Source organism: Vipera ursinii, assembly GCF_947247035.1.
Source record: "Vipera ursinii genome assembly, chromosome: 6".
Lineage (NCBI taxonomy): Eukaryota > Metazoa > Chordata > Lepidosauria > Squamata > Viperidae > Vipera > Vipera ursinii.
Genome location: NC_139515.1, coordinates 45,110,351 through 45,128,032, shown reverse-complemented (window position 1 = coordinate 45,128,032; position 17,682 = coordinate 45,110,351). Strand labels below are relative to the sequence as shown.

General features: G+C 38.0%; 1 protein-coding gene across 1 annotated transcript in view; it reads right to left on the bottom strand.

Annotated features, from left to right (window-relative positions):
- The window catches only part of TPH2 (tryptophan hydroxylase 2), a gene marked incomplete at its 5' end in the record, with an annotated part of 116,720 nt that overhangs the window by 44,244 nt on the left and 54,794 nt on the right, over window positions 1-17,682 (bottom strand). The window contains one exon of the mRNA XM_083365946.1: window positions 8,962-9,088. Within this exon, the coding sequence (XP_083222072.1) occupies window positions 8,962-9,088 (127 nt within the window). The remainder of the gene's footprint in view (window positions 1-8,961; window positions 9,089-17,682) is intronic.

The window sequence follows — 17,682 nt, the reverse complement described above, 5'->3', positions numbered from 1 at the left end:
AGAACTGCTGATCCAGGTGCTTCTGCTGAGCCCTGACAGCCCTGGAGCTCCAGCCAGCTCTCACTAAGACTTGTGCGGTGCTGCCACCGGTTCAGCTCATTCCCCTCCCCTGCTACCACTTTTCTAGGATGGTCACATACCACCTGCCAGGTGCCAATGTACCACAGGTGGTACCTGTACTACTGGTTGAAAAGCCCTGGTATAGGGTTTCCTGCCTGAGCAGGGGTTTGGACTAGAATACCTACAAGGTCCTTTCCAACTCTTTTATTCTGTTATATTAGATTGCCATTTCCTGGGATGTGGAATCAGCAACTTAGTTTCTATTTCTATTTAACAAAATATCAGAGTTGGAAAGGAGCTTGGAGGTCTTCTAGTCCAACCCCTTGCTCAAGCAAGGAACCCTGTATCATTTCAAACAAGTGGTTGTTCAATCCCTTCTTAAAAACCTTTAGTGATTGTTAGCCCAAATATTTCATTTCAAGGTCCTGGATGACCTAATGTTCATATGTTATAAGACCATCTACCTTCATAATGAAATCGTGGAGAGAAGATGCACCTGGCATGTATTACTGAAACTTGGCTGGGCTAGGATGAATGGGTTGGTTGTTGGAAATTTGACTGACTATGTTTTGGGTGCTGCAACAGATGCCACTCTAAAAACAAGGAGGAGGATACCACTCACAAAAAGAAAAGATGGATGGGGGTGATGAATGCCATGTTAATGATCATCTGAGAGATGTATTAGTGACTAGATATCCAGCTTCACAGGAAACTGGATATGAGCATATTTGATGAGTATGCTTATCATTCTAGATAGGTTTGCATATTGCTGATCTTTTTCACAACCTGCTATCCAGAAATATCATATCCCAACTTCCAGTTTGCTGCCGCAGCTGCTGCAAACATTTGGAAGGTGAGCTCCGTCTTCCATGTCCGATTTTGCATGGCTGGGGGACCCTGGAAAGGGTCAAAAGTTGCCCTGTAGGGGTGATCAGTAAGGAGAGGATCCTTGCTTGATCACAGGAGGGCGGTAGCCTTCCTGCTTGATCCACCGCAGCCCTCCAAACCGGCGGACAAAAGACTGGCCATAAAAATATGGCTCGTCACTAGCCTACAGACAGCTGAAGTCAAACTTACCACCAGGCACCTACAAAGCAGCGCAGATGAGACTGGGTGAGATCTGAACCTCTCTTCAGCCTAACTATTTTTTCTACCTGTATAGGCTGCCCAAAGTATTTTTTTACCTTTGTGGAGAGAGGGAAGGGAAATTTTATCCCACCCTCTAATAACAGCAGCGATTGACTCATGCAAGTCAAATAAGGATATGTATAAGCCAAAAATTATTGATAAATGTAAGAATGTCATTTTTATTTAATTGATTTAATAAGAATTGTATTAATTTAAACAGGAGACAGTAAATACTAAGGGGGAAAGAGAAAAAAAATTAATGTAGCAGCTTGATACTTGTATGTCATGTATTATCGATTAACCCAGCCGCCACATCACTTTTCAAATACTTAAATGTAAAACTAGAAAATCAATAAAACATTTTTTTAAAAAAGAAATATCATCTCTCTCCCCCTCTATTGAGAGGGGCTGTTCAACCTTAATGTAGATGGCCTCTTTGACCCCTCTTTCAATCCCAATGGTGGGTCCAAAGAGAAACAGGGGGGGACATGATACCACCATCTCCTGTTTACAATACAGTCCTTTCAGCAGTTCCAGGAATGTTCCACTCCCATTTGCATGGGTGACTTTGAGGGCACAGATAAATCTATTGCTGGTCTTTTTCACAACCTGCTATCCAGTGGCAATATGGAATGAGATGACTGAGAGACTTGTAGAGATATCTGGAATTCTTTTGAACCTTTGGAATTTGAGAAATTGGATAGGTTTCTCAATAGTATGAATTTAGCCATATATGGGCTAGATTCTTACCCCTTGTGGCTTGTTCAAATGTAATGTAAGATGTAAGATGTCATGTAATGGTGGGAATGACTCATCAGGGTCTGTGTCTCTTTAAGAGCATTTGTATAAAGGAAAGGCTCTGCTGATGTGTTCTCTCTCTTCTGTTTCCTGCTGTTAATTGCTGTGTGTTGGATTCTGCTGTATTAACACATGTATGTATATTATTCCTGGTGTATGATTTTGTAGATAGTGTAATATAAACCACCATTTAATACAGATCACTGTTTACTGTGTTTACTCCTGGGTTATCTCAGCTCAATAAGACTGTGCATGCTCTAACATCAAATTGTCAAGGAGGCAATAGAAGACTGGACTTAAAGAGTACTAAATGCTTCAGTGAGGGGAGTAATGGTTCACTACCATGTTTTGGCTCTTGGTTGAGATTGTACTCTCTAGGACAGGGGTGTCAAACTTCTGGCCTGCGGACCGGACACGTCATCTGGAAGCCATGGCCACCCCATTGCCGGCAATGGCAAAACTATCCCAATACATTGTGCTATGTCAGGTGACGTCATGAGTTTGACATGTCTGCTCTAGGAGCTGGAATCTTGATATTGTAGGATTTCAGACTGCATACCAGCCTTTGTTTATATGTGAAACTTTTTTCTGGAGAAAACTACTCTGTGTCATGGATGACTACTGTGTCACTGATGTCACCACCATGAATGAGAGGAAGGAGGGGCTATTTGGTGGTCCACATTTTAAGGTGTCAACTGAACAGGCTAACAAAGATTCTTATTTAAATGCTTCACCCATTAAAGATGCATTTGCTTACTTTAAACAAATCAATATTTTTTCAGCCCTTCTATAGAATTGGCATGCTTATATTGTCTAGCGTTAAAATTAATGACCACATCTGCAAAACGTTTTATGCACTTTAAAGCACTATATAAATGCTAAGTATCTGTTTATTATTCTGGTTAACTTTGCTATGCATCTGTAGCCATTTGTTTTCATTGAAATGTTGTAGGCGATGAGGTGTTGTTTTCTTCTTTCAGTTACCTGTAACCTTTGAGAATATAAATTAAAACATGTATAGCATTAGGAACAGGAATGCTTGGTTCTCAGTTCTAGAATTTTCACACAGACTCTCTAAATGATATTGAGCTTTCTGGCAGATGCATTCTTCCCAACTTAAGTCCTGAAGTTATTTCCAAGCTACTTATATTAATGTTAGGACAGTGAGCTACTTTGAAGTCAGTATTCTCAATTCTTCAGGACAGTAACTGATAATTACTGGTAATTACATTTGGCTTACAAATGATTATGTTTCAAACAATTCCAATGTTGATATATGTTTGTGTAGCCCTGTGATAATAATTCTTTAAATTTTTAAAAAAACAATTCTTCTTAGTATTTCACAGATGAAAAGAGGATTTCCCTCTTATAATATTTCTCCTATAAAGCCCTGACATACTGCTAAAGAATGTATACTTTATCAAACATTATTCTATTCTACTATTTAATTAAAAACAACACACATTCATTCCTAGCAGCAGCATCTACAGGATGGGCTAATAGCTGCCATGATGCAAACTCTGCCACCTTTGTCCTCATTTTAATGAAGGCATCAAATCCTGTGGATGCCTCTGTTTTTCTGGATTAAAGATTAAAACATATAATCCACTGACAAAGTTATCACAATATTTCTGAGCAGATCCAATGCATAAACCAATAGCATTTCAGTAGGGCCACACCCTTTCTCCATGCTCAGAAATATCATATCCCAACTTCTGGTTTGCCGCCATGGCCGCCGCAAACATTTCGAAGGCGAGTTCCATCTTCCACGTCCGATTTCACATCGCTGGGGGACCCTGGAAAGGGTTGAAAGTTGCCCTGTAGGGGCGACCAGCAAGGAGGGGATCCCTGCTTGATCACAGGAGGGCGGTAGCCTTCCCGCTTGATCCAGCACAGCCCTCCAAACCAGCGATTGAAAGACTGGCCATAGAAATATGGCTCATCACTAGCCTGCAGACAGCTGAAGTCAAACTTACCACCAGGCACCTACAAAGCAGCGCAGATGAGACTGGGTGAAATCTGAACTTCTCTTCAAGCCTAACTATTTTTTCTACCTGTATAAGTTGCCCAAAGTATTTTTTACCCTTGTGGAGAGAGGGAAAGGAAATTTTATCTCACCCTCTAATAACAGCGGTGATTGACTATCCAGGGGAGTTTAAAACATTGAAACAATAACCTGATTCTAACTGGATTTCTATCTTTCCAAAATTTGAAAACTAAAACTATTTTTATTGAAGATTTGGATTTTTACTTACAAAAAATAAGTAGAATTGGAAAAAAAGACTATAAAAATCTTGGTTTTTTTAAAAAAAAAATCCAAAATGGTATGGGCAACACCTTGTGGCTAAACCTGATGTTACAACCTTTTATTGTCTGAAAGAGACTTGGCTTGAAGCATAGACTATAGATAAGACTTTTGTAACCTTGGCAATCAGCTGTGAGAAGCCCAGCTGTGTTCTATACTCAGTGATAAAATTATTTTCATTCTCTGACTATAAAGCTTTTAATTCACACCACTAAGAGAACATGGACAAAGATCAGGAACAGATTTTATTTATCTTGAAAGCAATTTATGAAACTATTCATAAAGCCACTGATGAAATAAGAAGCTCAGAAAAGAACAAGATGTCAGCCTAGATATACAAACCTAAACTTTGATTACAACCAAAGAATTAACTACACAGAATATAATAGAAGAAATGGAGCAATCAAATACTATGATAGAAGATTCAATTGATCAACAAACACAGTTAACGGAAAACTCAGAAAAGGGATTGACAACTTTGAAAATGGAAAAGACTTTCTATATAAACCAGAAGAAGGATCAAGAAGAAGAACAGACTGAAAGGAAGATAAACACTTCAGGACAACTACGCCGAGAGAGAAAAATAGGGAGACAATTTGTTAGCCCCTTATGAACTGAGATAAAGAAAACTTTGATTATTTTAAAATTTGAAAGTATAAGTATTAAAAGTTAAATTTGAATATTGATTTGTTTATAAAGGTTGACTGTAAAACTAATTAAGATATATATAAGCTAAAAATACATTGATAAATATAATAAACATGTTTTTACTTAGCTGATATAATAAAAACTGTACTAGCTTAAATATGAGATAATAGACACTAAGAGAAAAAGAGAGGAGGTATTTGATGCTGAAACAAGAGAAAACTTGGGTTACTAAATTTAAGACATTTGGAAATTAATAGAAAATAAGAATGTTATATTGTATTATTAATTAGTTGATGTAAGATGGTGAGAAATAGAATATATTCAAATAGATAAGAGGTGTATTCTTAATATTAGACTTTGTAATGGATTGTGATAAAGGGAACTTTGGTTACTTAAAACTTGGGAACTCTAAATATTAAATGTTAAGTTAAATATTAATGGGAAATTAAAAATTGGGGAAAACTAATTAGGACATTGATTGTCTATAAAGACTGAATGTTTAAATAATAAGGATATGTATAAGCCAAAAATTATTGATAAATGTAAGAATGTCATTTTTATTTAATTGATTTATTGTATTAATTTAAACAGGAGACAGTAAATACTAAGGGAAAAAGAGAAAAAAAATTAATGTAGCAGCTTGAGACTTGTACTAAAGATACTTGTATGTCATATATTACTGATTAACCCAGCCGCCCCATCGCTTTTCAAATGTTGTTGTTGTTGTTAGCTGCGAAGTCGTGTCCGACCCATCGCGACCCTATGGACAACATTCCTCCAGGCCTTCCTGTCCTCTACCATCTTCTGGAGTCCATTTAAGCTCACGCCTACTGCTTCAGTGACTCCATCCAGCCACCTCATTCTCTGTCGTCCCCTTCTTCTATTGCCCTCGATCTTCCCCAGCATTAGGCTCTTCTCCAGGGAGTCCTTCCTTCTCATTAGGTGGCCAAAGTACTTGAGTTTTAGCTTCAGGATCTGGCCTTCTAAAGACCAGTCAGGATTGATCTCCTCTAGGACTGACCGGTTTGATCGCCTTGCAGTCCAAGGGACTCGCAGGAGTCTTCTCCAGCACCACAGTTCAAAGGCCTCAATTCTTTGGCGCTCAGCCTTTCTTATGGTCCAACTTTCACTACCATACATTGCAACTGGAAAGACCATAGCCTTGACTATACGCACTTTTGTTGACAGGGTGATGTCTCTGCTTTTTAGTGTGCTGTCTAGATTTGCCATGGCTTTCCTCCCCAGGAGCAAGCGTCTTTTAATTTCTTGGCTACAGTCCCCATCTGCAGTGATCTTGGAGCCCAGGAAAATAAAATCTGTCACTACCTCCATTTCTTCCCCATCTATTTGCCAGGAATTGAGAGGGCCAGATGCCATGATCTTGGTTTTCTTAATGTTAAGTTTCAACCCAAGTTTTGCACTCTCCTTCTTCACCTGCAACAAGAGGCTCTTTAGTTCTTCTTCACTTTCTGCCATTAGAGTGGTATCATCTGCGTATCTTAGGTTGTTGATATTTCTTCCGGCAATCTTAATTCCAACTTTTGATTCATCTAGCCCTGCCTTTCTCATGATGTGCTCTGCATATAAGTTAAATAGGCAGGGCGACAGTATACAGCCTTGCCGGACTCCTTTCCCAATTTTGAACCAATCAGTGGTTCCGTGTCCAGTTCTCACTGTTGCTTCTTGACCCGCATATAGGTTTCTCAAGAGACAAATAAGATGGTCTGGTACTCCCATCTCTTTAAGAACTTGCCACAGTTTGTTATGATCCACACAATCAAAGGCTTTAGCATAGTCAATGAAGCAGAAGTAGAAGTAGAAGTAGCTTTTCAAATACTTAAATGTAAAACTAGAAAATCAATAAAACGTTTTTTTAAAAAAGAAATATCATCTCTCTCTCCCCCTCTATTGAGAGGGGCTGTTCAACCTTAATGTAGATGGCCTCTTTGACCCCTCTTTCAATCCCAAAGGTGGGTCCAAAGAGAAACAGAGGGGGGGACATGATACCACCATCTCCTGTTTACAATACAGTCCTTTCAGCAGTTCCAAGAATGTTCCACTCCCATTTGCATGGGTGGCTTTGAGGGCACAGATAAATCTACAAATGGCCTCAACAATTCTCAGAAAGAATGCTAACGACCAGATGATTGCAAGGAATATCATTTCTTCCATCCTCCACTATTCAGTCAGAACTGAAGAAGCTTCTTGAATGAGCAACAAAATGTCTTCAAGGAAAAATAAAATCCAGTTACCTTTTGAAAAAGCATCTTTGGGGGGGGGTTTGACCTCATCCAACACATTATTTGCCCTGACCCTCCTGGGCACAATCAAAGCCTGCATTTCTAATGCAACACAAGAGGCATATTAAAAAGATATTGTGGTTTGATCCCACCATCATGCCCACCATCTTGACTTTTCTAATTACCTCTCTAGAAAGCTCTCATTCCTGTAATCTTGTACAAAGAGACCAATGGTTTAGTTTCCACTTTTCCGCACTAGCTTACAATAGCACAATCAATAGCAATAAAAGAGTTATGTTTTTAATACATAAGTGCCTGAGAACTGAAAACAATTTCAGAATGAAGGGGGGAAAACTTGAAAAAAAGTTAATTAGTATCGATAGCAATTTTTTTAATTGGACATATTTGTAGGTAGCACTTTAAAGAAGCAATTAGTGAAGGCTAATATAAAGATCATTTCTGAAATAATTGATTTTTTTTATTCATACAGAAAAAATAGAGGTTGAAGCAAATCTGACACTGACAGTGTATATTTAGAAAGAGGTTGCAGGTTACACTAATAATATATCCAAACATATGTACTGTATAATGTACATACTGTACATACACTGGGTACTAGTTTTCTCAAAATGATTAAAATCTGGAGAATTAGCCCAAGTTTCATAATTTCAATAAGTTAATGCATACCCATAAACTTTCATTCTACATGGTGAGAGCAAGCATTCCCTAAATTAGGGAACATAATCTTCAGTGCAAAAAACCTAGGTTTTTTTTTACATAGCTTTCAACAGAAAAAAATATTGTGAGAACTTTCTCTGAGATGGTATTCTAAGATACAACAGCTCCAGTTTTTCTTTGTATTCAAAGAAATTTGGATTCAAACGTAGAATTCTGATACAAAGTTTTCCCACGCCTGCAAATCCATTTTTGTTTTTGTACATCAGGCAGAACTATATTGAATTCCTGCCCACTGAATACTGTGTGTGTACAATTGCCTACAATATTGCAATATTTTCAGAAATCAGTACTTTCTTATTGTAGGCCTTATTTTCATCTTCGTTTCATCTATAGGCTAATGCAAAAATATATGCATTCCTTTACAATGCAGTTTGCAAAAGCTTAACTGGAAAAATATAGTACAATGTGTCTAAATTACATGCATTCAAATCTGTATCCTAAAGTGGTTTTCTTTCAATCAAGTATGTTTCAGATATATTGGATCCAGAATTCCTTTAATTCCCTATGTCCTTAAGGAGTATGGACAATGGCTGGCAAGAAATTCTGGGACTACCATAGTAGTCCCATCACATCTGGAAAACAGTGAAGTAAAGACACTTTCTGGAGGGTTTTGGGATATCTTGGAAAGGAAGGAAGGAAGGAAGGAAGGAAGGAAGGAAGGAAGGAAGGAAGGAAGGAAGGAAGGAAGGAAGGAAGGAAGGAAATGATCATACATTAAAGGTAGCATGATTGTACGGCAAGAGAGGAATGGGCTCTATGACCTAATTTAGGGACCATACTAAGCAATAGCCTGCTTGACCATAGCTTGTTAAATAATCCAACATTAGCTGGATTCTTAAACACATAGCCATGTTCAGTATTCATTCATCAAATGATATTGAAATTAGTGAAAACAGTTGGCTTAGTGCATTGTGTGAACACAGCCTATATTTGGGGGTGATGGAAATGACTAGCTTGCCCCCACCCAACATTTAGTAAATTTAGAAGAACTGGCAGATTCTTAACACAGAAAGAAATCTCATATTTTAAATGATGGCGACTTACAGTAGCAAGTTTTTGGACATCTTCATCAGATGCTCCCAGGGAGGCCAAGCCAATCTCTTGAGAAAACTGGGCAAATTTGGGGTCAGCAAGCAGAGGCACATGTCCCAGGAGTTCATGGCATGTATCCCTGCCACAGAAAAAAAAATGCAATGTTAGTACATGTCTGAAAATACTATGATATAAACTCACATAGAGCACTGCAACAATTCCCAAATAGTATGTTCTTTTTCAAAATGAAAGCGAACTATCATAAAGGTTGCTTCAAAGGTTGAATCTTTTATTTGCAGCAGTAAAACAGCATATTTATTTCTTTATTTTTGATTCACTCCCTTATATTGTTTTATCTTTGACAAAAAAATGAACTGGATCTAAAAGATATAAAATACCAACCAGTTTTCAAGGAAAGAAATGCTTCTTTTTAATTTTTTAAAAAATCCTTCTTGCTGTTCATAGCTTTTTAAAAATCTCCCATTGTCTCTTAGTACAAGCAAAAATAGTATTGGTATTATAAATGTATGTTTGTGTGTGTGGATTTTGGTGTCTCTGTATTTATTTCTACATTCAGTGGTATTGTTTGAGTATTACATTTAGTTCCTCATTATATTTATGACTCCTCCCCAATGAAGACAATGAGTTATTCATACCAACCTATCCATTTTTCTTCACTAGATCACAGATGTGTATGTAAGGATACAGAACAATTAAGTAACTCTGTGTGAATATGAAAATAGAGAAGTTAAGAGTATGTTTATTTTATTTTTTATTGTTTTACAATATAGAACCAGTGTAAAGGGGTTTATGGATGACAGAGAATGAGGTGGCTGGGTGGAGATACTGAAGCAGTAGGCGTGAGCTTAAATGGACTCCAGAAGATGGTAGAGGACAGGAAAGCCTGGAGGCACGTTGTCCATAGGGTCGCGATGGATCGGACACGACTTCGCAACTAACAACAACAAAGGGGTTTATGATTAAGTTTAGATCTTATAGACTTAGCATTCATTTTTGGTTTTGAACTGGCACCTTGTGCTTTTTATAACAGACTCCGCTTTGGAGAATAAGCTTGTCTTGTAACTAAATGAACATAATCTAAGCTCATGATTCAAGTACATACATCTAGTTTAGCTTTAAAATATCCCTTTCCTTTCACTAATAAGGCTTCCTCCAAGAGAGCCATGAGATTGACTTTTGGTCCCACCCTACATGTGAAAGCCAGCTGGTGACTTTGAGCGGCCAGTCTCTCAGCCCAACTCATCTGACAAGGTTGCTGTTGTGAGAAAAATAGGAGGAAAGTATATTTGGTATGATTTCCTTCTTGAGTTATTTATAAACATAATACAGAAAGAAGAAAATCTTTAAAAATCAGCTTTCCTCTCCAAGTACCATAGGTGGGCGGGTGGGTAAGTGGGTTGATTGGTTGGCTGATTTCTATTTATATCGAATATATTGAATACATCTCTGGATGACTTATACCATAATTAGTATTCCCAGTCAGTATGTTTAACATATTGGGACCACACCAATCCTAAAGGAAGTGTATGAATGAGCACTCTTGAATAGAAATGGAATTGCCTTCATTGATTTCAAGACTTGATATCCTGATGTTTTCTTTTCATGGTGTTGATCTGAGCAGCAGAACCCATGATCTTCATGAGTTTTTCAGTGCTTCAGTTCTCGCATTGCCAAGCAAAAGAGTGACAACAAAGACCTGCTATTGAAAATGAAATGTCGTGTGGAAAAAAAACCAAGCTAAAGGACTATGGGCAGTAAGTCCAGAAACCTGGGGTGTACTGGAGTGAAATGAAGTGGAATGTCCTAAATTAGAACTGTTCAGTGCAACATTTTATCACTGGTTTCACTGTTTGCTATTAAATTATGTTTATTTGTGAGAGCTTTATTTGCTCACTCTGTTAAATGCATTCTGGTCATGCTATTTCTGAATGTGATCCCATCTCGCATTCCTAATGATGCAACTTATTTCTGGATGTGGCCAGATCCATCATTGCTGATGATCTAGCCTGCTTCCAGATTACTCAGAAATGAATTGATGTAACTAACTCCTTAATAAGCAGAAAGTATCTGCTTACTAATTCCCCAGCAGCAGAGCAGCTATTTCATTTTAGTCACGCAAGCGCAGAACAGAGATTCTTCTGAGTATATGGAATACCGTATTTTAACTGCACATAAATCACAACGCTATCATGATAAAAGAAAAAATATCTCTGTAATCCTGTACTATAACACCTGTTATCTTTAATTCAATAGTCACTTTGCTCAAATTCTAATGCAGGGCGGTGCTAAAAGTATTAGTACCTTGTCAAATGTGCATGGTATTTATATCATGGTCGTCTTTTGTCATTGTTCCCAATTGTCTTTCTTTTAAAAGTCATTTGGCTGTAGAATCCAGAACTTTGCCCTGCAGTTCAAACCTATATCACTTATATCATAATAAATACTGCCTTGGGAAACTATCAAATGCGTATACACAAATGAGCACTACTGAAACACAGTAATCCAAATGCTAAAGGATGAGTTAAATCTATTGCTGAAAAAAATTGAACTGACGGGAAAAAAAGAAGAAATTTTAGGGTTTTTTTTCTTTTACTTTTTAGAACTGCGGTTTTAGCATTTTCTTTTTTCTTTCATTTTTGTTCTGTTTGAGTTTGTTTTAGTTCTTATTATTGTTAGAACTTTAAATAAAAATTATATTTTTAAAAAATTAATATGGCCTCTAGATAGCAGCAAAGAAATACAAGAGACATCAATGCTGCCATTTAGTGCTTATTCGATTTTTTGCCATTCTGTTATGATACATGACTATTTGGATGTCTCATGTCATGTTCTTATGAATTCACAAAAAAACTTTATTGTATCAGCACCAACAAAGGATAATTGCTATGGATGACAAGGCATTTATATGATGTCTCCTAGCAAGAGCTGAAAGATATATAATAAAGTAAGAAATAAATTTCCAGTGCAGTCCAGTGCAATGTTTACTCTGAAGAAGTTTCATTGAATCAATGGGACTTAATGTAATGGGAGAGAGAGAGAGAGAGAGAGAGAGAGAGAGAGAGAGAGAGAGAGAACCTTTATTGTCATTTTTTTACTGTGGGCACAATGACACACATTAAAAATGAAATTTAGTTGTTTGCTCTCAAGTGTACACATACATAACACACATTTAAACCTACTATATACATTACTATTATTATTATTATTATTATTATTATTATTATTATTATTATTATTATTATTGTTGTTGTTGTTGTTGTTGTGTAGTGAGTTCTTTGGAGGCAGTAAGTGAGACGAGAGGTTGCAAACAGGAACATTGCTTTATTGAGGCAAACAGGAACAGAACTGAAAAAGAGGCTTCTGCACAGCTATTTATATGGTTGGCCACTAGGTGGCGGCCAATAGGTTTAAAGGAACCCATTCCCACCCCAAATCATGCAATGATCTTCTTGGAGACAGCGAGTCTGGCTAGTCAGTGACCATTACACAGACACACCAATTGAGCAACCTTAAGCAGCATTCAAAAGACACGTGAAAGCAGTTCAGGTAAAATCCCAATACATTACAATTAGTAGTAGTAGTAGTAGTAGTAGTAGTAGTAGTAGTAGAATTGCAGCACCATTTAGATTATTACCAATAGAAGAGAATATTTGTAGCTGTGGATTGAACTCTGGGGTCTTTGGTGCTCTCTGAGCTTGGTTGGTTGTTTGCAGTTTTTTCATTACCCAACTAGGTAACATTATCAATGCTAGCTGTTAGCACTGAGGATGTTACCTAGTTGGTTAACAAAATGTCTGCAAGAAAACAACCAAACTCAGAGGGTAACAATGGCCCATATTTTGGATTGTCTTTCAATCCAACCTATCAAAAATAGTTCCATAAAAAACAAATAGAAACACAAGTTAAGATAGGCAAGAAAATGATAAGTGAGCATCCAGTCAGATGGATTACACCCCAAGGTTCTCAGGGAACTGGCAGATGTGATCTCAGAACCACTGAACTATATTTTTCAAAGATCCTGGAGCACTGGGGAACTACCAGAGGATTGGAAAAGAGCTGATGTAGTACCCATCTTCAAAAAGGAAAAAAATGGATCCAAGAAATTACAGACCTATCAGCCTGACCTCAATACCTGGGAAGATTCTGGAAAAGACAATCAAACAACGAATCAGCAAGCACCTAGAGGAAAACAAGGTCATTACTAAAAGCCAAAATGGGTTTGTCAAAACTGATCATGCCAGACAAATCTTATTGCATTCTTTGACCAAGTGACAAAATTAGTGGATCAGAAGAATGCTGTGGATATAATTTACTTGGACTTCAGTAAGTCATTTGATAAAGTAGATCACAACCTTCTACTTGATAAGATAGAAAAATGTGAGTTAGACAGAATCACCACCAGATGGATTTGTAGCTGGCTGACAGGCCATACTCAGCGTGTGGTCCTCAATGGAACTGCAGCTACATGGAGGGAAGTATGTAGTGGGGTGCCCCAGGACTCTGTTCTGGGCCCAGTGCTCTTCAACATCTTCATCAATGATTTGGACCAAGGGATAAATGGGGAACTCATCAAATTTGCAGACGACACCAAGCTGGCAGGAATAGCCAACACTCCAGAAGACAGGCTTAAGATACAGGAGGATCTGGACAGACTTGAACACTGGGTGTTATCTAACAAAATGAAATTCAATGGTGAAAAAAGTAAGGTTCTACATTTAGGCAAGAAAAACCAAATGTACAGGTATAGTATAGGGGGTACATTGCTCAATAGTAGTAACTGTGAAAGGGATCTCAGAGTCCTAGTGGACAATCACTTAAATATGAGCCAGCAGTGTGCTGCAGCTGCCAAAAAAGCCAACACTGTGCTAGGCTGCATTAACATAGGGATAGAATCAAGATCACGTGAAGTACTAATACCTCTTTACAATGCCTTGGTAAAGCCACACTTGGAATACTGCATCCAGTTTTGGTCACCACCATGTAAAAAAGATGTTGAGACTCTAGAAAGGGTACAGAGAAGAGTAACAAAGATGATTAGGGAACTGGAGACTAAAACATATAAGGAACGGCTGCTGGAATTGGGTATGTCTAGTTTAATAAAGAGAAGGATGAGGGGGGACATGATAGCAGTGTTCCAATATCTCAGGGGCTGCCACAAAGAGGAGGGACTCAAGCTATTCTCCAAAGCACCCAAAGGCAGGACAAGAAGCAACTGATGGAAACTAATGAAGGAGAGAAGCAACCTAGAACTAAGGAGAAACTTCCTGATAGTTAGAACAATTAACCAGTGGAACAACCTGCCTCCAGAAGTTGTGAATTCTCCAATGCTGGAAGTTTTTAAGAAGAGACTGGACAACCATTTGTCTGAAATGGTATAGGATTTCCTGCCTGAGCAGGGGGTTGGACTAGATGACCTCCAAGGTCCCTTCCAACTTTATTATTATTATTATTATTATTATTATTATTATTATTATTATTATTATTATTATTATTATTATTGTTATTATTGTTATTATTGAATATTAAGAAAACAAAGTATATTCAGTTGTATCTAGTTGCACAACTTCCTTCAACTCAAGGGATGCTTCATATTTTGCATGGCATGTTAAGGCTTATATTCCAAAATGGGCATTAAGTGAAGAGGCAGGTTTCCAGGGTTTTTAGGGGTGGAAGATAGAGGCAAAAGTACACTTTTTTGCCCCTCCAACCTTCCTAAAACAGAGAGGAAATGACAAGAACCAATTTAATTATTTTAACCTCCAAAATGATGGGGGAGGTTTGACAGTCACAAAAAGAGATGCTGTTAGGCCACCCTTTTTAGAATTCTGAAGTATATAAAGGGAAAAGGATTCTAAGAATATATACAAAGTAAAATAAAACTGGCGCTGGCAGAAATAACTATTCCATATGAGCAGAAACACGTCTCCTGGAGCAAGATATGATGGAGAAGATTAAACACCTTCTCCTAATTCAAGTTGAATCTTCCATTTTTTTTATTTCATACAAGAAAAATCACTAAAAAGAAGAACATTTAAACATTCCATGGCTTAAAATGAAAACTACTGATAAAGGATGTTATTGTTATTTCTATTTTCTGAGTGATGTTAAGAATAGTCATTGGAGATTGCTTTCTTCTCCCCAAAGTTTATTACTTATTGAGTTTATAATTGATTTTTTTATCCTGCCTGTCCTCAAAGGAGTCATGGCACTGGACAGGAAGTTTTTTTCTGAGTTTTAATCTCATAAACTACTTTGAGCAGAAAATTAGTAATTGCCCCAAATGACTCATTGAATTCTACAGCTGAGTGGTGACTTTAACTTGGGACACTACAGTCCCACAGTAACAAACTAGCAAATATACCACAGTGGTCTTCTGTTGGGTTCATCCTCACCAGCATCCTCCTTCTCTTTTATCTCTAACTGACAGGCTCAATTCTAGTATTTGGATCCTGGAAAAAACTTTCCATTAAACGGATTTGTATAAAAAATTACTAAATCTCTTTTGGTTAGATTCAGAATGGAAACTATTCTCTAAAGTAAGGAGGCATCTAGACTGCTGACGCTTCTTTAGTATGATAGTTTGATTTGCCCTTCCTCCAAATAAAAGCTCAGGAATTTTTAAATTGAGCTTAATCAAATTATTCTTTGCATCCTTCTATAGACAAACTACTTGGGCAGAGGATAGAGCACAACTATAGAACTTAGAGAAAAAAGGAAGGTGTGTTGCAGAAATATAGGGACTGTAGCATGTTTTTAGCCTGGCTCATGGTCATTGAATAATCTAAAGAATGAACCAGATGAAATTAAATTTCAAGTTCCTGTACCGTATTTTTAGATAAAGTTTTAATTTTAAAACTTTGCCATTTTCTCTCCCTACCCCTTTGTTCTAAGAGCTCAGTTATTATATACATGGTTGTTTAATATGCTTATACATCTTATTATTAGGGGAAAATATTAGGGCAGTGTCAGGGTCCACTTCAAAACCTCACCCCAAGAAAGCAGAACTCATGGAAGCAGTTTCTTCCAAAATAAACTTTTATTAAGAGAAGCCGATAGCAGGCATAATAGACAGGCTCTGAGGATTTCCCCTCAGATCAATAGGTTAAAAGAGTCCCAAGCAAACCCCACCCTAATAGTTCATCTGGTCAATTCAAATGGGCCAGTCCCCAGGTGCTAAGTCCCTTGTGGGAAAGAGCTAATAACGCCGGTCTGTCTCAGGCTTGTAGTGATGTTTGTTGGGTCTTTGAACCTTCCCTTCCAAATCATGAGATAAGCCAGATGGCCAGAGGTGCATTCCTTCCCAGCCCCCTTTCAAGCTGATATCAAGGGGAGACAGTTCAAAGAGCAAGTATTCAGAGACAGTGAAAGAGTTACATTGTAGCGATAGAGAGAAACAAAGAGGCAGCCCTCAGTGTCTTCCCCCCTCCCTTCTAGGTGTATGGCAGAACCCAGAAGAAAAGAAGTAGAAAGAACTTTTAGGTATTTGGTAGATAGGTAAACCTTCTCCCCTACACTAAACGGTTTTAGCTCAACTCTCTTTTTATCTGCTTGCATTTTATATGCTTGCCTAGCCACATCCAAGGCTTTTCTGATTACTGGCCAGGTATTCTTTAGTTGTACAATCCCCTCCTTTAACAAAGGGATTGTAGGGTCCGCTGATGGGAGTTCAGGCATTGGGTTGAAACTCTGTCCTGTGGCTACTTGGAAAGGAATGTAGTTCATGCTGGAATGAATGGCATTGTTGTAAGCAACTTCTGCAAACAGGAACAGGTCAGTCCAGTTGTCTTGCTGATAATTAATCAAGCATCTTAAATATTGTTCCAGTACTGAGTTCAACCATTCAGTCCCACCATTCATTTGCAGATGATGACTGGATGACAGTCCCTGGGTGGTTCCTAACAGGCTTAGGAACGCTTTCCAAAACTCCGATGTGAATTGTACTCCTCTGTTGGATATGATGTGTTGAGGGGCTCCATGAAGTCAGTATATGTGTTGAACAGTTTTGCTAGTGTCTTTGCATTAGGAATCTTTACGCAGGGAATAAAATGTACTTGTTTGGAGAATAAGTTTGTCATGACCCAGATGACTGTGTTTCCGCTGCTCTCCAGTAATTCCACAATAAAATCCATGGAGATCTCCTTCCAGGGTGCTGAGGGGGTTCTACTAGTTGCAGTAATCCAGGTGACTTCCCTTGTAGTCTCTTTGCTGAGGCATAAATCGGGCAGCTGGCCACGTAGCTTTCAATGTCCTTCTTTATTGAAGGCCACCATAATTGCCTTTTAACTAAGTACAAAGTTTTTACAAACCCAAAATGGCCTGCGGAATTCAAGTCATGACACAGTTGCATGAATGTTAGTCTCTGGCTTTTGGGTATGTACAATTTTCCTCCCATTTATGGTGCATAGGTTCTTATGGCTTAGGAACCATTCATTGGTTTCTAGTGCCTTTTTGAACTCGATTCCTGCTTGACTTGCTAAAGGTTTTTGGAGTTTGGCTTGTGCTCGGGTAGTGACCTGTGCTGCCAGCTGTCTATCTGACATAGGTGTCTTTGTTACATCACTTTGAGTACTGTTGTATTGTGGCATTCAGGACAATGCATCTGCTAGAAGGTTTTTCCCTCCCAGGAGATGTTTTAACATAAAATTAAATTGGTGGAAGTGTTGTGACCACCTCGCTTGTTTGGGAGTTAATTTCCAGGGTGTTTTTAGTGCT